General features: G+C 38.4%; 1 protein-coding gene across 1 annotated transcript in view; it reads right to left on the bottom strand.

Moving 5' to 3' along the window:
* Positions 1-202: 202 nt before the first annotated feature.
* Positions 203-21,059, bottom strand: part of tmem121aa (transmembrane protein 121Aa) — a 39,248-nt gene continuing 18,391 nt past the window's right edge. The window contains exon 2 of the mRNA XM_055172462.2: positions 203-2,415. Coding sequence (XP_055028437.2) covers positions 1,035-1,985 — 951 coding nt within the window. The 5' untranslated portion in view covers positions 1,986-2,415 and the 3' untranslated portion in view covers positions 203-1,034. The remainder of the gene's footprint in view (positions 2,416-21,059) is intronic.

The following is a 21,059-nucleotide window of genomic DNA, read 5'->3' as shown; positions in this document are numbered from 1 at the left end:
GTGATATAAAGAGAACTGATGAAGGTAGGATAAAAGTTTTTTTTTTTGAAAGTTGAGGGTCTGTTCTTTCATTTAATATATTGTATGTTTATACATTTAAAGAAGAGCATTTTATGAGAGACATTAAACTATACTAAATTACACACTTCACCTCAAAACACATAATTAGACAGGCACACCACAGTTTTAAGGTTATGCAGGTTTTATTACATTTTGGCAACATTTAAAATGTCACAGCTAAAGGAAAATAATAATAATAATAATAATAATAACAATAATAATACAATTATTTAAAAACTGGACAGTGTATATAAGTTAATGTATTATCTGTCAGTGAAATCTAAAATCTTTAATGGTCATTTAATTTGAAACTTTCTTTTTTAAATTATTTTCTCTTCACACGCACACACACCCACGCACGCGCGCACACATACATGACCATAAACCTCAAAGACTGCATTTTTCATTGAACTAAACCAGTTCCCCAGGAAGAGAATCTCAAGAGTTCTGTGTTTTTCATTAAAACATGCTCGAATCATTATGTTTCATCTTCATAATCGTCATAGAAATGTTATTTGATATTCACTTCATGAATTTAAACCCGACTGCAGGCTGTGATTGACAGATTTTCAGAATTCTGCCAAAAAGATGTGTGCTGCACTTTTATTGGTTGCATAATCAAATCAATGGGTGAAGTGTTGAATTTTTATAAGGTTTGATTCTGGTTGGGAGTCCTGCAGGGACAGACTCTGCATTTTCCATCATGAAGGTGAGCCACCTGTATATAATACAAAAAACCCTCTTCATAAGGAACATAATTTAACAGCTGCTCAAATTTATAAAATCCAGTTAAAATTATGATAACAGAACTCTGGTGTGCTGCCATTTGTGCATCTGTGACATAATTGCCTTTGAACACTTGGTTAAGAGCAGCATGACTTTAAAAACTGAACTCTTAGCATTGCTGTGGAACCACAAGTTCTGTTTTTGTCCCTTGTGTTTTAAAATGAAGCATTGTTTCTCCTAGGTCCTGGTCACGTGTCAATGACCTCACGTGCCGGTGAGGGTTCTTCGGGAAGGGTGGTTGTGGCGTTCGGCAGAGTTTGATTGCGCGACACAGAGTTCTGCTGTATCTCCATGGCAATGGCTGCGGGATCTTGCGGAGGAAACTCTTTAACTTGTCGCCGGTACTCTAGGAAGGTGCAAGCCTTGGTTGCGATGGCGACGACGTTCTTGCCGATGAAGATGGTCGATACCCGGCTATCCTGGAACAACACCATGTTAACGCCTCGGATGAGAATGGTGACGATGTTTATGGTCACCAAACTGAGAATAGGATAGAGCATCATCTTTTGAGGTGACACGTGCTCAGCTTGCACGCTGATTTCGCTCAAAGAATCGCACGGGAGGATGAGCAACAGGATGTAACAGTAGAAGAACATCAAACCTTCGGCCCAGATGGGCAGACCTGTCCGCTGTGGCTCCCACAGGTTGGCCTGGATATCGAGCACATCCAGGAGGTCAAGCGCCACCCAGAAGAGTCGACCCCGCATGTCCTCCTTCTTCCGGAAGGTTCTCACGTACTCCATGCTGTCGAGCGCGACGAGTACTAGGTATAGTCCCGGTACGCAAACCGACAGCAACAAAGTCAATGCTTTCCGAGCTACGGTCTCTAGACTTTTGCGGTCAGCCTTGTAATTTTGGAATACAAAGTAGAGCTTGATCTCCAGAACAAAGATGTAGAGGAACCAGAGGATCATGGCGTAGCCACGCTTCGCAGTCCTCACCTCTGCGCCCACCCACACCGCCACGTAACGGAGGACTATGAGAAAACAAATATCTCCAACCAGGACGATAATACAAACACCGATTTTGCGTGGACCTTGGTTCTGCTCCACAAGGTACGCGTCCATGAAGGCCATGCTGGTCATTATTACAATGGTGGTTAGGCACACATGCCGCTTGTCAGGGGCTGGTAATACCATGGTGCTCTGTCTACCAAAATAAAAATGAAGTCATATAAAATGCATCTAAACGGTTATTTCATAGTCGTTCATCAGCGCTGGTGGTCTCTTTCGGCAGTGGACTAATCCATTTGCATCTGGAAACATCAAGCTCCAGAGAGTCCAGTGACTATTGTTTACCACATTTAGATCTTCACATGGCTCATTCGGCACTGTTGTTGGTTCAACAGTGTCTCTGTAATTTGATATAAGCTGGGTTTATCCTTACAAATGAGGCTGAGGCTGGACTGGAGCGACTTCCCAACCTTACAGACATGGATTTCCTCATCTGTGTCAGCTGATCCATAAAAACATCATGGCTGGATGCGAAGCCGTGCTGTATTGTGCGCAGATGCTGGATTTCTCAGTCGAGAAAATGGAATGTCAAATCTTTATTTCCTCTTTGAAGTTTCTGTAAATCAGAGAGAGAGAGAGAGAGAATTAGTTTTTTTAGAGATAGCAATGGTTATGACTTTGTTCCAAATAATGAAACTTTAAAACACAACACTAGAGGTCACTGTGGTAATTTGTCACAATCAGATCCGCACGCACTCCCATGAGTCCTTGGGTTTGTTTTGCATTCCTCTAAAGCTTTAAATTTTGAATAGACTTTTGCTTGTTTGGAGGTCGCTGAATCTATCAAACGATTTTAGGCAAACGTTCAAGAACACAGAGAAAAAAACGTTAGTTTGGTTTTGAGAAGAATTTGTTTTTAAGATCTAAGGACAAAACGTCCAAAGTTTTATTCAACACTTCTGATACAAAACTTTTCATTTTTATACAGTACGAGTTACAGCAGCAGGAGTCTCACTATGCCCCAGTATTCATACTTATATGACAATGTCTGCTACAGGAATATCTTTCCCTAATATTCATACGTGCTCTGTGCCACCCGCTTCCATAGCAACCATTTCTATTGAGAGAAGTGATAATAAGTGATGATGAGCCTAAAGCAGCAGGGAACCCTCGGATCTCTGGAAAGGGAGATATTATTGGAAACTTGACAGGCAGAGGGTGTTCGCTCACTTTATAGGTATGTGTGAGGTGACTCATTGTGAATGACAACAACTAAAATGGGTCTTCAGTGCTCCTGTAGCTCAGCTGTAGAGTATTGCATTAGCGGCGTATAAAAGGCCATAGGTTCGATTCTCACATGCTATATAAAATATATAAACCTTAAAGGGACACTCCATATTTTTTTGAAAATATGCTTATTTTCCAGCTCCCCTAGAGTTCAACATTTGATTCTTACCATTTTGGAATCCATTCAGCTGATCTCCGGGTCTGGCGCTAGCACTTTTAACATAGCTTAGCACAATCTATTGAATCTGTTTAGACCATTAGCATTGCGCTAAAAATAACCAAAGAGTTTCGATATTTTCCTATTTATTTCCCGAAAATAGTACCCTGCCATTAAAAGTAACCAAGGGGGCTATTGTCGGGCAGTGCGTGGTGTCACTGCGCCTCCTGCAGCCGTGTTGCGTCAGCGGCGTCCTTGATTATTGCGCCAGAATGAGAGTATAGTACCTAGCCATATCTGCTTAGAAAATCTCAACTTTTAATTTTCCGTCGGTCTTAGTACATGATCTACCTACAGAAGACTCAAATATTAAATAGGAAAATATTGAAACTCTTTGGTTATTTTTAGCGTGATGCTAATGGTCTAAACAGATTCTATGGATTATGCTAAGCTATGCTAAAAGTGCTAGCGCCAGACCCGAAGATCAGCTGAATGGATTCCACAACGGTAAGAAACAAATGTTTAACTCTAGGGGAGCTGGAAAATGAGCATATTTTCAAAAAAAGTGAAATGTCCCTTTAAATGCACTGTAAGCTGTCTGTGATTAAAATGCCTGCCAAATGCATAAACAGGGGCATATCTGTCAGGTGACCCTCAAAGGCCAAACAAATTTGCATGACTTGTTCTTAATGGATTCTAATGTCTTTTGTTGCATTGCATCGCTCACATCTGGTTTTGATAACATGTACTTACAGTAACACACAAATGCGACACACATACTTGCAGTGTGTGTTTGAAAGGAGGACGTGATTGTCCTCTGCTTTTTTTCTGTGGTGCATTTAACAGATCCACAACCCTCCAAAACAGCAAAGAAGAATAGAGAACTAAATAAATCCTGAGAGCAACACCAGATTTAATGCTCATATCAGACACCCACAAGAGATAATTCGCCATATAACAATCACTTGTGATTGGTTAAATTTAGTTCACTCAAATCTAACAAACCAGAGAACAAGGGTTGAAATTTTGGTGTTGGGTCAAAAAAAAAAACTAGGGGAACGAATCACATTTTTTAAGTATAGGGGACGTGTCCCCATCCACCAAAAGCTGCTATAAATGTAAATATAAATAAACTACAGATTTGAGACAAGGCAAGTTGATTTATATACTGACTAAAAAAAGGTTTAAAGCTGTACCATTTTGTCGCAGTGGTGGCTTTTTGGGTACATTACTGTACCTTAAAGGAACGCTCTACTTTTTTTGAGGGTATTCTCATTTTCCAGCTCCCCTGGAGTTGGGCATTTGATTTTTACTGTTTTGGAATCCATTCAGCCGATCTCTGGGTCTGGCGGTACCACTTTTAGCATAGCTTAGCATAATCCATTGAATCCGATTAGACCATTAGCATTGCGCTAAAAATACCCAAGGAGTTTCGGTGTTTTTCCTGTTTGAAGCTTGACTCTTTTGTAGTTACATCGTGTAAAAGTTGTGATTTTCTCGGCCGACATTCCGGCGTAATAATTAAGGACTTTGCTGCTGTAACATGGTTGCAGGAGGCGCAATGTTATTATGCAGTGCCCGAAAATAGTCCTCTGCTATTAAAAGTTACCAAGGGGACTATCTTCAGGCACTAAAAAAATCTTTGCGCCTGCTGCAGCCATATAACATCAGCAAAGTCCTTGATTATTACGCCAGAATGAGAGTATAGATCCTAGCCATATCGGCCAAGAACATCGTAACTTTTAATATTCTGTCTGTCTTAGTACACGGTGTAATTACCGAAGAGTCAAGTTTTAAATAGGAAACATATCGAAACTCTTTGGTTATTTTTTTAGCGCGATGCTGATGGTCAAATCAGATTCAATGAATTATGCTAAGCTATGCTAAAATGGTACAGCCAGACCCAGAGATCGGCAACATCCCCAAAACGGTAAAAATAAAATGTGTAACTCCAGGGGAGCTGGAAAGTGAGCCTATTTTCAGAAGGGTGGAGTGTCCCTTTAAGAATCTATTGTGTACCTAAAGGTAAAGTTAACTGTTTTGTACCCCTAACATTTAAAAATTGTTCCTTAAGGTACACAATTGGTCTTTAGGGTATAATATATTTCAATGTGTTGTATAGTACAAAGGTACAAAATGAACCTTTGAGGGTACCACAAATGAGGCTACAGTTGGACCACATCTGACCTCTTCTGTAACATAATTTCAGCTACTGAGGCATAATAGCTTTAAACAAAAAAATTCCATGAAATAAGACAAAAGTACTCTTCTGAATAACCGTGTCCTTATTACTAGGCTACTCACGGTTGCTATCCGTATATATCTGTGACTAGATTTCCTCTTCAGATGGGAGATTAGGGAGCCGGACACATTAGATGATGAGATTATCACAGGAATGCTGTCTGTCTCTGTATGAAATTCCAATCACAGCAACAGTTTGCACACCACTCTCACAACTCACATCTCTGAAACTATTGCTAGTTAGCTCACGTCAACACTGTTCGGAATAAATGATATATATGGAAGCAAACGTCAAGACTATTTTCTCATGTGTCTTCTCAAGTGATTGATTCCTATCTCAGAGAGTAGAAATAAATCATACAGTAAATCACACTGGGAAGATTTGTGAAGGCAGAGCAAATGGATGTAAAGAATTAAACTGAGCAAACAAAGAATACATCATTGCACAATGCAGTTATTTCTGCGCCAAATGCATTTATTCCAAATCTCAAATGGATTTATAAAGAATTAATCTAATTAATCTGCATTACATATACATATTTTTACCTATACTGTATGCATTTGGCAGAGGCATTTATTGAAAGTGACTTGGAGTGCATTCAAGCTAAACATTTTATCAGTAGGGTACTTAAATAAAGGTGCTTAAAAGGTTCTTCACAGCGATGCCATAGGAGAACCTTTTTAGGTTCCTCAAAGAATCATTTAGTAAAAGGTTCTTTAAAGAACTATACTTTTGTCCTTTAATAATCTGAAGAACCTTTTTTCACCTCAAAGAACCTTTTGTGTGATAGAAAGGTTATTTAGATGTTAAAGGTAGGAATACACCAAATGTTTGGCAACCGAACAAGTGAAAAGGCAGAATAAATTTTACAGAATAATAGCAACCAGCGGGGAGTGAGAGACAACCAAAAGCAGCAAACATGTTGTTGAAAGCATTTTAAAATTCAACATAAAAAACCATACAGCAAATATCATTTATCATTTAAATGGGAAATATCATGAAAATCTGGGTGCCCAGTGCTTCTATCAACCTAGAAAATGTGAAAAATAAACGTTAAAAAATAGGTAATTGAAATCTGGCTCCTCCTGTGATGTCAGAAGGGGAGAATACCACCCCTTAATCTGCACTATCCAATCACTGCCATTTAGTGCAGAGATCTCATTTGGATTTAAAAGGACACACCCCAAACGGCATTTAGCCCAGCCCCATTCATTCCTATGGCTCCAAACTATTTTTTTTGTGCCACATACTTACTGTACTCGTGTAACTACTCATGTAACAGTCTTTAAACTCGTGTAACTACTCATGTAACAGTCTTTAAATAGGGAAAACATGGAAGTGTTTGGTGGTTTCTAAATTCATCCCTGTTTGAAGCCATAGGAATGAATGGGGCTAGGCTAAATGCTAAAACATTCATGAGGCCCTGAATAAAGACTAAAAGTGCACGCATTGATAAAAGATAGGCATGTATTAATTCAGTCGAGGTAAAAACATAATAAAATATTGAAAAACGGTGGCGTTTTCCTTTAAGAGTAATGTGTGTTTGCTGGGTATCAACAACCTTTGCACTGCTAACACATTTACATTTAAGCTACAGTAACATCACTTACTTTGAAAACCTATTTTTTTCTATGTGCATTTACTGAATCATGCATAAATAATTGATAAGTATACAGATGCCTTATAGCTTGGTATTCCTATGGTTCCCTTAACATTTAACCATTAGCATAAATAATAAGTTCATCCTATTTTGCAGATTTTTTGCCCTTGAATGCTTTCAGATGCTGCAATGCTTTCTTTCCATTCACGCTTGTAAGGCACACACTGTTGTTAAGTGATGGAATCTGGTTTGCAGTCTGTGCTTCAATTTTTTCTTTAGGTGCTCAGTGGCTTTCAGGTTTGTGCAGTTAAATTTTTTTCACACCATATCCAGCCTAAATCATTTCTTTATGGACCTCACCTTGTGCACACAGGGCATTGTTGTGGCAAAACAGAGAATGTGTGCAACCTATTCTGCTGAAAATGTTTGTCTAAGGACATTGCAAGGCTGTAAGCCTTATTTTATGGGCCTGTTAGTAATGAATGTAACTGAAATAACCAAACCTGTTCATTAGAAGTACTTGGTTTTCACTTTTAAGTAGAATATAGTAGATCTGGGAGTTCAATTGCAAAGCAAGAACAATGTATCCCAGGTTTGTGTATAACTAAAGCATGAGGTCAAGACGCATACATTTGTTGCGCCCCAGGAATGTGTGCAATAAGAACACAGTCTATCCTGTTTTGATAGCAAGGTGGTTTGTGTAATGTTGCATACACACCGAACGTAAAGCATTCAATTCAATTCAATTTTATTTATATAGCGCTTTTCACAATTGTTAATTGTTTCAAAGCAGCCTTACATTAATAGATGTAGGAAAAGCATAGAAAAGCGAGTGTAGTAATAATGTAACATGTACAGTAGAGTAGTAAGTTAAGCCAAAGGTGGCGGACTCTCCAGGGGATGAAAAAAAACCCTTCTGGCTAGTCCAGGGGGAAAACTCCTAGGAGGGGAAAACCCTTGAGAGAGATACATATATTTTTATATATATAAATACTATCGGGGTATGTGAACGGGTAAGCATCACGTTCCTCGCTCTAGATTACTTACAGTGTCATACTAATTTTTTTTATGCATTTGAGGCAAATAGCGCATTTTCAAGGTAATCATGGCGCCCAATTTGCGTCATTTGCATCGCTTGGCGAAAGTTCACTTTTTGTATGTAATCTACAAGCGGAAATCTGTATTTTGGTGTTGTTCATAATAGTCACGAATTGTGCAACTTTTATTCTCTATTAAGGAGCAGATAACGTTCCAATTTGCTTCATTTTGCTGTAATTTAAGTCAGACTTCTTAAATACTTTTCTATTAGACTTGGTCTAATTGAGTTTCTATCCCGGGGCTCTGTTAGAACATGATTTGGTTTCCGAACACAGCCATAACGCTAACTGGTTCGTTCCTATTATGAAGTACTTTTTAATTTTTAAAACTTTTAGCAAAATGAATTTGCCTGCTTTGTCAATAAAGGAAGCATTTCAATAAAAGAGTATTGCAGTCCGCTCCAGGGCACACACACACACACACACACACACACACACACACACACACTTCTCTGAACACCCCCACCTAATGCTGTCTCTAGTGTTAAAGCCAATAAAGGTTGTATGCACCCTCATCAGCTATTAAAAGATCAGCAATGTATGAGTCATAGGCAACATTCAAACAATAAACTGAAAGTGCCCTTCTGGTGCACTGTGTGTTTCCATTAGGGGAAAGGTGGCATTTCTGTTCGTATTTTTCTGCAGTTTGTTTGCATGCAATCATAAAGCAACAAAAACAAAACAATTTAGGCTCCTCTGTTGTTTCATGAATTTTGAAGGGGATGTTATATTCATTTGCATTCGTTAAGGTTTAGCGGCTTTGTGCTCTTGCAGAGACGTGTTAAGGCCCTACATTTGAAATGAAATTACAGGTATAAAGAAAGAACTCAAAGGGGAAAGATCTAATTGCTTGGGACCCCTGAGAGTCTTGGACCCTTGGGCAGGGGCCACAGTCGATATAAAACTTATTTGAGGGAGTCAAGTTTATTTTAATTTTATTAACTGATTTTGATCTTAGACATTATTTGGGTTTTTGATATTATCATGCCATTTCTCTAATTTTATCAAACAGGATGCAATGTTATCATAAGCCAGCTAATACTACTCTCTCAGAAAAAAGGTACAAAAATTGTTACTGGGTACCTTTTGAAAAGGTCCTAATATGTACCATTTTGGTACAGATATGTATACCTTTGAGGTACCAATATGAACCTTTTATTGTAAAAGTGCCCCAGTGACAACTTTTGTACCTTCTTGTTCATTATAAAACCAATTACTTAATGTTTCTACTGTTTGTAATGAGCGACACCTAGAGGTTGAGGTCTCCGGGAAAAATCTTTCAAAAGAGAGCAACACTACTTTTCAATTCAATTAAATTTTATTTATATAGCGCTTTTCATAATTGGTAATTGTTTCAAAGCAGCTTTACATTAATAGAAGCAGGGGAAAACACAGAAAAATCGACAGACAATATAAGTTGCAAAAGACAGCGGCTATGAATAAACTTCACAAGCGAGTGTATTAATAATGTAACGTATAGAAGAGGGTGCTAAGGTAAGCCAATGTCGGCTGACTCTCCGCGGTTGGAAAACCTCCCAACTTTTTTAAGCCTAGGAGGGAAAAAAGTCCTAGGAGGGAAAAAACCCTGGGAGATAGATATATATATCGACTGTATATATCAGGGATGGGCAACTGGCGGCCCGAGGGCCGCACACGGCCCGGGGTAAATTTTAATATGGCCCGCTGGACCATATTACTTGGACACGGGTCGGGTACAATAATCGTGTCTCGGGTTATTTAAAATGAATGTGTTTTTGCCGAATGGACCCGAGAAGCCCTGAACAAGGGCTTGCGACATTGTGTGGCTGGCGACAGGTTAATTTTTGTTTAGACAGACATGTCAGATCATTTTAAATGTGGGTTTTAGCGGTTACCTTGGTGTCATCGTCATATAAACAAATGAAGCAGCTCCCCAAATTTGTTGCAAGGCCACCAGGGCTGCAGACCGCACACACGTCAGTTTACATTCGGATCCAGTCGGGTTAAAAACAATGCCACTGGTTTGGGTGACGGGTCGTACTCTGGCCAGAATTGCTCTCAGATTTGAAAGGTAAAATACATTGTTATTAACATTTTTTTTTAATATATATTTTGTTTTGAATTTATGTATTATTTATTTCAAATAATATTTTTCTTCAAGGGCGGGATGAGAAACTCCTTTAAAAGTGCCTTGCTTGTTACAGATGTTAAAGCAATGCAGTTAAGAAGTTTTATCTGAAATGCTTGTCCCCTGAAAATAAAGTTATGATTTAGAATTAGCATAATTGGTAAGTTTTATAGTTAAAATCTTTAAAGACAGGTTAATTGTATATTGTGGTTTCTTAATAAAGGAAATTATGAATGATCCTGGCCCTCGTCATTATCAAAGTTGCCCATCCCTGGTATATATATATATATATATATATATTTATGGGATTTAAATGGTATTTAAACGGATAAGGAGATTAAACAGGTTCTGTCGGTGGTCATTGGTCAGGCATCATCTGGGCATCACTGTCAGAATAAACTGTCAAAATGGTCCCCTTAGCTGTCACTGGGGCAGATCATAATTTGTATCATTTAGGTACATATATATGTATACATTTGGTACCAGCATGTACCTTTGATGTACTCATTTTCAATCTTTGGTACCAATGTGTACATTTGAAAAGGGGAACCACCCCAGTGACAGCTGGGGAACTATTTTTTTTTACAATTTTTTTATGTAAAGTGATATTAGGGACAAAACAAATAGATGGATGGAAACGGCTTTTCTCCATTATCTTCTTTAATTTAAATACTTCAAACTAAACATTTTTAAATAAATGTACTGTTTCTCCATTTAAAGAGACACTCCACTTTTTTTGAAAATATGCTCATTTTCCAGCTCCCCAAGAGTTAAACATTTGATTCTTACCGTTTTAGAATTCATTCAGCCAATCTTTGGGTATAGCGGTACCACTTTTATCATATCGTAGCATAATCCATTGAATCTGATTAGACCATTATCATCATAACCAAAGAGTTTCTGTATTTTTCTTATTTAAAGGTCACATTCTTCCTGATCCCATTTTTCAAACTTTAGTTAGTGTGTAATGTTACTGCTAGAGCATAAATAATACCTGCAAAATGATAAAGCTCAAAATTCACTGCCAGGCGATACAGCGAACGGCCAGTTTGGACTACAGACCTCTACTTCACCGATTGAATGACTTCAATAAAACAGTTTCGACTAAACTCCGCCAACAGGAATACATCAGTCGCAGCTTTGGCTCAAACGGCTGCTGTCGAATCACAACACACTAAACAAGCTACACAATCAGAACTCGTTACGTATTTCTGAAGGAAGGACTTCATAGAACAAGGAAGACATCAGCTCGTTTTTAGGACAGTAAAAACAGCGTTATACAGATAAGTAAATTGTAAGAAAAATACTGCGTTTTTTACACGAGAAACATGAACACTTTATATTGTGTACTAAGACGGACAGAAAATTAAAAGTTGCGATTTTCTAGGCTGAATGGATTCCAAAACGGTACAAATCAAATGTTTAACTCTAGGGGAGCTGGAAAATGAGCATTTTTGTTAAAAAAGTGGAGTGTCCCTTTAATGCATTTCAACTATTAACAAGACAAAAATGAAAACACCTGCTCCAAACCAAAGAAGTAAAATAATAAAATTTTCACCCATGTTCACATCATTGAGATTAAGTTAAACTAATTAAGTCCAGTCTTTGATAATTGTAAGTTTGACATTGATTACATATTTCAGAGGGTCGTTAACAGTTCTGCCTCAGACACGGGCATAGAAACACAAACATGGCACACACATTCCTCTCATAATGTACTCTACTACAGTGTGTGAAGAGAGTAATGGAGTGAGAGCATTAAATCAAGAGTTTAATTAAAGTAGCAAAAACACATGGGAACAAATAAGTGTCTGGAATAGAGCTCATCAAACTAATCAATACACAGACAAGAATATTCCTCTCCACTAAGGCATCAACAGATCTTCACACTTAGAAACACTCACTGTAAAGCATAACTAGGTGACAGACTACAACAGTATATGTTTGTTATTAGCTTGCAATAGAAAGTTGCACATAGGCTATAGTGCTATTATAGCTCAGTGGTAGAGCAATGTGTTACCATTGCAAATGGTCCTGGGTTCGAAATCAGTGAAAAATTACACTTGGTGAATAAATGTATACATTTTAATGCAATGTAAGCTTTGGCTAAAAGTGTTTGCACATTGAACAAGTTTCTGCATTGTAGTTGCACCTAGGGCCTACCACTGCAAAGGTACTCTAATGCAGTGGTTCTCAAATGGGGGTACGCATACCCCTAGGGGTACTTTAGGGTACTGCAGGGGGTGCGTGAGAGAAAGTGGAAACTGACATTTAGGAATAAATCAATAAAATCAGTAAATCATGATTGTATTTTTATATGACATTAGGACTACACAAAGATGCATTTAAAAAAAATTACAAAATGCATGTGCGAGTTCAACCTGTTGATCTTGTCTGGCGCATATAAAATAATTTAAGTTAGGAGGGGTGTCTTCTTAAAAGAGGATGCTAAAAAAAAAAACAGAGCCTCAAAACCTGCTCTGGGGCATCAGATATAATAACTGTCTCACACTCATTTCACTGTATTTTAAAGCTAAATGTTGTTGTCTGGTTAAGGGGTACTCGGCTTGAAAAAAATCATAAAAAGGGGTACATCAGCCAAAAAAGTTTGAGAACCACTGCTCTAATGCACCAAATCACTGTAATGGTGTGGTGGTTATAGAATGTGTGTGTGTGTGTGTGTGTGTGTGTGTGTGTGTGTGTGTGTGTGTGTGTGTGTGTGTGTGTGTGTGTGTTTGTGTGTGTGTGTGTGTGTGTGTGTGTGTGTGTGTGTGCGTGCGTGCGTGCGCACGTGTGCATATACGGTTATATATAATGCACACTTTTACAGCCCTAGTTGCACCCATAGCAAATTAATATCTTAATTGTCACAATTGTAAAGGAGTCTGTCCTTCACCAAAACACATCCCATACATTGTAAAAAGTGAAAGTTGGATTAACTTAAATTATTACTTTAATTGGAAAAAAAATATTTTTTTATTTTTTAGGTGTTACCAATTTAAGTAATTTTTAAAAGTTTGTTCACCTTTAATTTTCTCATAATTTTTTATTAACGCAGTTCTGGAGGAACACGTCAAATAAACTACTCAAGTGCCTCCAGCTGTCTACAATCAGTAATCAAAATATCTACCCAATCAGCAGGAAGGCAAGCCCATATATAATCACAGCCAAACTCACCTAAGGATTCTCTACAGTCTTCAGAATCCCTCCACCAGCCCATCTCCTCTCACTCACCAGGTTACTCCCTAAACCTGGGGGGGTACTGTGTCTTCGGGCTCATTTCCGAGCTCAGAGCTCTCTCCCCGGACGGCACCCCAAATACGTTTACAAATTTAATGCATCCAATTTATTTGTAAGTGTGAACTCGTGAATACGAGCGCCTCTTTATCATTAACCTTTTAGACCTATTTGCAGCAAGCTCGTATTGTGACATCAGACATGATGCACATAAGTTTACATGAAGCGCCGAACACATATTTTGAAATGACGAGCCACACATATGACGGGCTAGATACATGTTGTGATGAGCTTCTCGTCGTGCGCCCTCGAAAAGAAGTCACCAGCTGCCACTGGTCACAAACATTTACCTAGATGCCAAGACCTATAATCAAACTTCGGTATGAGCCCTTTATAACTACAGTACTGTGCAATAGTCTTAGGCCACCATGCTACCATTAGATGTGTTGTTTTTGCAATTCTATAGTGATCATATATAATTATTTCTCAGTCTGTCAGGGATTTGTCCGGAAACGAACCCAAGCGCAGACGATGTAGAAAACACTGAACTTTATTTTATAAACAGAAAACAAAACCCCACGATGGGGCAAAAACCAACATGAAACAAGATATGCAAAAACACTGACAGGATTAGACTAAACTACATTTGACATGAAACAATGAACTGGACAAAACTAGACTAAACATAAAAAACACTCAACTTGACTTCACTTGGTATGAACAACTGGAAGAGGACAGGAACAAAACAGTACGATCACAGACAGAACAAAGAGCACAAATGACTGATGCTGAAAAAAACAGCATCAAACCAGCATGGACCAGCATGGGAATTATGCTGGTCTATGCTGGTTTGATGCTGGTTTAGCTGGTGGTCACCAGCATACCAGCACCAAAACACAACATATGCTGGTCTTGCTGGTATGAACAGCATGGGATTCTGGTGCTAATGCTGGTTTGGTGCTGGTTTAGCTGGTGCTAATGCTGGTGCTGGTTTAGCTGGTGTTTACTAGCAAACCATCACCAAAACACAACATATGCTGGTCTTGCTGGTATGCCGTTTTTTCCGTAGGGTTAGCAAGCAAGGGAACGGGTAAAAAGTGACGAGACACGGGAAATACATGGACTAATATAAACAATACTACCACGCATTCCCCACACAAAGTATTGGACTATCAGGACCCTCCCAACATGACTAGATATTATACAAAACAAGATTAGTGCAGGATCCTGACACAGTCTCTTTATTAGAATACAACCAGAAAATATAGAAAATGTGTATGTAGTATAAAAGTACAAGCTGAAGTGTCAAGTATTTAGGGTAAACTCTCCTTCGACTTGAGCGATAGCAGGCAGGTGCAGGACCTCTTAAACCAAAATGAAATTCAATCCTAATTTCTAATTCTAATCGAATGACTTCAGGACTTAAGTCTTCTCAAAAAAGATCAAGATGTGTTTTGTGCCAAGAGAGGTCACACTAAATACTTACTGATGCCTGAAGAAGACATTTAGTCCTGAAAATTATTTTGTTTTTAATTTTGTGTACATATTTCCTGTATTTTTTGTTTGTATCTAAATAAAAAGAGTGAAAAATAAATATGGATGATCATGGACATTAAAACTTTGCTAAAACAACAAAGATGGTGGTGGTGGCCTAAGACTTTTGCACAGTACTGTATAGCACGTCCTGATTTTGCCAAGTGGCTGATTCCACGCTGAGGAATTTTAGAAAAACTTCTAAAACAAGAGACTTCCAAGAGAAAGAGAAAAAATAGAGACTTCCAAGTTTAGCAGAGAAAGCGTGGACAAAGCTTACTAAACACTTTAAACAAGGGCTGATTTGCATTCTGCATCATGCCCGCCACTTTATTAATTTTCCATGAGCACACAACAAACTTTGCTGTAAGATACCTCCAAAAGAAAGTTTATAAAGGATGTTTAACGTTTTATTTCTTAACAAAGTTTAAAAAAAGTTTGCGGCTTTGTTGCCCATCTGCTGACAGCTGGTTTAGAAGTCAAGGGGCGGATATATGTATCGTGTGTTGTACTGCTGAAAGATTCAGTTGAAAGGGCCACGTTGCTGTGGCAACAAGGCATCCATCAGACTCTCTACGGCAGACTCCCAATAGAAGAAAACAATAATGATTGTGTCTCTCATTTCGGCTCAGTAATGAAAACTAAAAAAACATTGTGTTCTCAAACATGCCTTAAAGTGAAAGTTTTTTTATTTTCCTCTTTTCATCTTCGTGTTATTACAGAATAAAACCCGGGATCAGAAGGACCATCGTTCCCCAACTCTTTTCTCTAGACACCCATACAGCAAAACATAAAGATTTTAGAATGAACATTCGCATTGTGTATAAAACTGACTGTCTGTGTTTTCTGTAAATAGGACATGTCATCCCTTTGAGTATAAAAAGAGATTCAACCAATCATTACAAAAATTGATTTAACAGTCAGTTATTCTTATAGAAAGTGGTTCAACCATCAATTATTCTAATAGGAATTGATTTGAGACTCAGTATTTCTTATAGAAAGTGAATCAAGCGTCTATTCTTGTGTTTATATGATTTTAAAGATAATCACGTCTGTCATAAAATGTATTCGCTGAGCAGGTCCTTGTTGTTTAGACGCTCTTGTATTTTCTGTTCTCTCTGCCCACCTCTCCGGGCTGTCATTCCTCATTCCCTGATGACCGTGGTCACTCATCCTCCTCTATCTCTTTGGCATCTCTCTAGGGATGTATAATACTCTCCTATTCATTGATTGACCCCTCTCCCCACTTTCCTCCACATTCCACCCACTCATTCACTTAATTAAAAAAGCCGCTTTCAGAAAATCTGTGCAGGGCTTTGTAAGGTAATGAATGTGCAGGCTTTTTGCTATAATTGGGTGAATCTTACAAAAAACAACTGAAAATAAAAACAAAACAAAGTCTGTTTTGGGAGTATTAAGATTTTTTGGTTTAAGGTTTACACTTAAATAGAGCTGTTCAGTGATGACATCAATTTATAGACCCACCCGTAGGAATAATTTGTCACGGGACCCCTTAAGAATCTCTAATGGGTTTTCCGAACAGGAGCAAATAAGGAGATGTGTTTAGCATTGCAATACATTTTGCCTACACCATCGATTACACATTTACATTCATGCATTTGGAGGAAGCTTTTATCCAAAGCAACTTAAAGTGCATTCAAGCTATACATTAAATCAGTATGTGTGTAATGTTTTAAATGCTTGGAAACGCAAGGTGTGCTGCACTGCCTTTTTTGGGTCACTTTATAAAACAGCAGTGTGGTGTGGCTTTTTATGTTCCTAGGCAACCACCAAGGCAGCTGTCCTGTCAATCAAATATTGAAGCGTGAGCACTCTTTTGCTGTTAACCAGTGGTGGAGTGGCAATCGGGAGAGTCTGGACTTTTCCTGGTGGGCCGGTAGTGTTTTGAGGCCGCGAGAGGCCGGTCTGATAATAGTTATACATTGCAAGTTATATAGGAACACCGTTGGGCGACCTGATGTGCAGCCGCTTCCCGCTGTTCAAACTGTGCAGCCTCTCTGCTCAACACAGTATATATAAAAGTCCTCAACCCGTCCGGCAGGTCCAACCATGTCTAGAATTTAAATGGCATAGCCTGTCGGCCTTTGATCTAAAAAGCTGCCAAACGCCTGTTTATTGCAGTAGGCTAAGTATGTGGTCGGATCCGTCAAGAACCCGTTGTGCTTTCACACATACTCCGGAAAAACGCATAAACAATATAATAAAGCATTCTTTTTTTTCACAAAACAATATACTTTAGATATTATTTGATAGACTAGTAAGTGTGGATTAAGGATGTTTAAAATCTCTAGCCTAGTGGTCAGGACATGAATGGATAAATTCAGCAGATTTGCAAAGGTTTATTTATCTCCACATTTATCATAAATAAAAATTAGCAGGGTAACTTTGCAGTATACCACATTATATATTTCCTACTGTGATTTCCATATTATAGACGAGAGTATTCAATGGCAATAAATGTCTCATATGGCAATAAATATCCTCACAACATTATTATTTCTCAAAACTTTGACAAAAATTATTTTCAAAGGAACTGTATTCTTATGCAGGGTTTACACCAGACGCGGCAAGCGTGAGTGATTTACATGTTAAGTCAATTCAAAGACGCGATTAGGCATCCTGCGGCATGGTACACGCGTTAAGCACGGCACGTAACGCGCGGAGTTGAAAAATCTGAACTTCTGCGGATTTCCACACCGCGTTAACTGTTTAGGACCTTGCTGTAGTAGTGACATGATTACAGGAAGCGAGCGGGGTGGCGGAGTCTCAGCCGAGTCGCAGAATTAAGCCTCTCCCATGACGTGAATTTCCACGTGAATGTCTCGAATTACTAGAATTTCACACGCGGCTTTTACACGCGAATGAAGCGAGTGAACTTAAATGTTCAAGCTTCCAACTACGTGCGAATAGCGTGTTTTTGCCGCCTCTACCGCGGCTGGTGGGAATGCACTATTACAGTAATGCTACGTACACGCAGGTCATTGCGTTACTCGCTTTAGATTACTCGCGGGATTTAATTTCGTGTCATGCAAATTTTTCGCTCAAGTTAAATATTTTAAACTTGGGCGAAGACGCGTTTGAGGCGAATAGCGTGTGTTTTCACAGTAAATGCACTGCCCATATCGCGTCATTTGCATCGCCCCACATGAGGATGCATCTGATCACGTCTTTGCATTGACTTTGTATGTAATCTACTCGCGCAAATCGTTGAACCCTGGTGTAAACCCACGGTTATTCAAAGATGCACACATTATTCCGCATATGATTTGAATATTAGACGAGAGTATTCATATAACGGTAATGAACATCTCATATGGCAATAAATATCCACACATAACTTAACATAACAGTATAATGAAATGAATAAACAGACAAGGAAGCAGGATTGACATGTATATTGTATTATTATTACCGGAAAACAGCAATATTACTGAAATAAACTCTGATGTAAATGCACCAATCATGCTGTTAACCACTAACAAGTCTAAATAAGCAATAAAAGTGTATAAAACATTATTGTCTCTCAAAACTTTATTATATTGAAAGGAAATGTATGGCCAAACACATACGCTCATTTGCTTTACATTTTGCGTCTAAAACCACACGGAAAACATGACCGTGCTGCTTTCCTTCTTGTGCGTTGTAAACATGTACGTTTGTTAGGAAACGTATATATGATCCTCATTTACATTTTTATATTTCAAAATATATGTATGCATTATATATAAGACTGGTGAATTGGTGCATTACCACCACGGTGGTAAAATACTGCCAGCGTCACATTCCTAGTTCCAAGCAACTGTAAACTTCTGTCACCGCCACGGGAAGCCCGCCTCTCCCCTCATTCGAATGGACAATGGAAAAAACGTGAATGAGTCAGACAGTTTTCCACTTCAAAAACGCATGGCACGGGAGGTGGCCAAAAAACGCGAGGCGTTTGATGTGGACAGCGAGCGTAACACTCACTGCCCATAAAAAATATTTTAAAAAGGCGCCTGCCATAAATGCGTTCTGTGTGATCAGCCACTTATTGTGTCCAAAGGAACTCACAGTAAAAATATTATTACAAAATCTATTGGAATATTTTATTGTTTATTTTTATAAATAAACAGCACTATCAGTCTAATTCATTTTTAATATTGTTTATTTTGAGAGAGATTGTATCCATTGTGGCTCTTTTAAATAACAGCTGAATTATTTACGATATCACAATATCGGTAATCATGAATTTCATTATCACTGTTATTTTCAATTATAGTATATTGTTAAATAATAAATAATTTGTTCTACATTACATTACTGTTAATTGATTTTGCATTATTAAAATAACGAGAATTGGCATAGAAAAATGTTTAACGGTCATAAAAAATAATGCAAAAAATCTTGAAATTGTATTTCTTTTTTCTAATTGCATCTTGTGATTTATGGTAACAGGTTCCTTGAGATTCACCCAGTTTCCTCAGTTGTTGTTTTTGTGACTCACTGTGTGTATCACTGACATTGTGAATGGGCTCTGTGAGTAGGTCAGGCAAGAACAGACAGGACCAGAGGGGAGGAAACAGAGCTCAGCAGAATCAGATAGAGAGCTTGACGGCCTGCAGCTCTTTCCAGTAATCATATCAATATGTTCATCCAGCCTGGCAACTGCAATGAACGAGAGCTCCCCATGGAGCTATATCAGCAGGAGTAGACTGAGCTCAGCAAGGCAGATTCATAACGCTGTTTGTCTCCGCGCAGACGGTCCAAGAATCATCCTTTAAGATGAAGCGACCACATGCATGCTGCAAAGTTATGGGAGTGAGTGACACCTGTATTTAAAGTCACTTCCTTGATTGCAATAAAATATTCAGGGGTGAATGTAGTAGGAATAACCTGAATAGGTGGGGGCACATTATGAACCTTATTAGCCTGGCTTATTAGGGGACAAACATATGGCCTGTATTTGCAACCAGACACAATTTGCATGTCCCAGCAAGCAACACGATATAGTATGAGTAACCCACTTCTAGCAAAAATACACTTTAATTTGGTTACATGTCATATTGCTAAAGTATCTTGCAAGATAATATTCCATCATTTAAGCAAAGTCTTTACAAAGGGTTTTTGTTTTTATTTCTTTAATTATTTTATTTTATTAATATTTGAGCTCTAGTTAAACATCTATAAATTTTTCACTGACATCCCAAATTTAGCCTTATTTTAGCCTAGACATCTAGGCTGTGTTTGGGCAGCTATTAAACACAAAATCGTTTGCTGGGGTCGTTTTGAAAATGATAGGTTTGTTCGTCTTCACCTGACACCGCAAGAACAGACAGACGGATAACATCAAGGTACCATGAGAGCGATTCAAGAAATCATAAGGAGGAGTCTGCTTTCAAATCGCTCTCATGGTACTTTGATGTCATCAGTCTGCCAGTCTGCGTGGTGACACTTGAAGTTAAAAGATGTGTTCAAGTTCATGTGGCGCTGCGCAGATTGATCGACGAGGTGTGCCGCTTGCAGTCGAGGGAGGAGCTAAAGATGGAGCCATCAAGCCGGACACCTGCTGCTTGCTGTAGTGACGTGTGCACCGTGATTACATTTTTTTAATCGCGAATGAAGTGAATGGTGACGTTGATAAACAAACCTTTTAATAAAAAGTTGAAACCAGAAACATTTTATATTGAATATTTTAATTGCTGCTTACAGTATACTGTATGCCTGCAAATAACAGGAAACAAGCGTACATTATTAAAATACCAATAGAATTCGATCTTTCGCTTCTTTAAAGGAACAGTATGTAGGAAATGTATATCAATTAATCATAAAATGGCCCTGATATGTCACCAGACATTAAGAAATCATTTTCATTTGAAATACTTATATCACTGACAACAGCGGTCTGGCCAGGATATTGTCATTTAAAAAGTGGAGTTGCAGCCCTCAACTGATGTTTACGTTGTCATTTTGTGTATTGGCCACCAGTTGTGTGATTGCAGT

The sequence above is a fragment of the Misgurnus anguillicaudatus genome, chromosome 7 (assembly GCF_027580225.2).
Source record: "Misgurnus anguillicaudatus chromosome 7, ASM2758022v2, whole genome shotgun sequence".
In the NCBI taxonomy this organism is placed as follows: Eukaryota; Metazoa; Chordata; class Actinopteri; order Cypriniformes; family Cobitidae; genus Misgurnus; species Misgurnus anguillicaudatus.
Note: the sequence above shows the minus strand (reverse complement) of the source record. Positions and strands in the feature narration are given on the sequence as shown.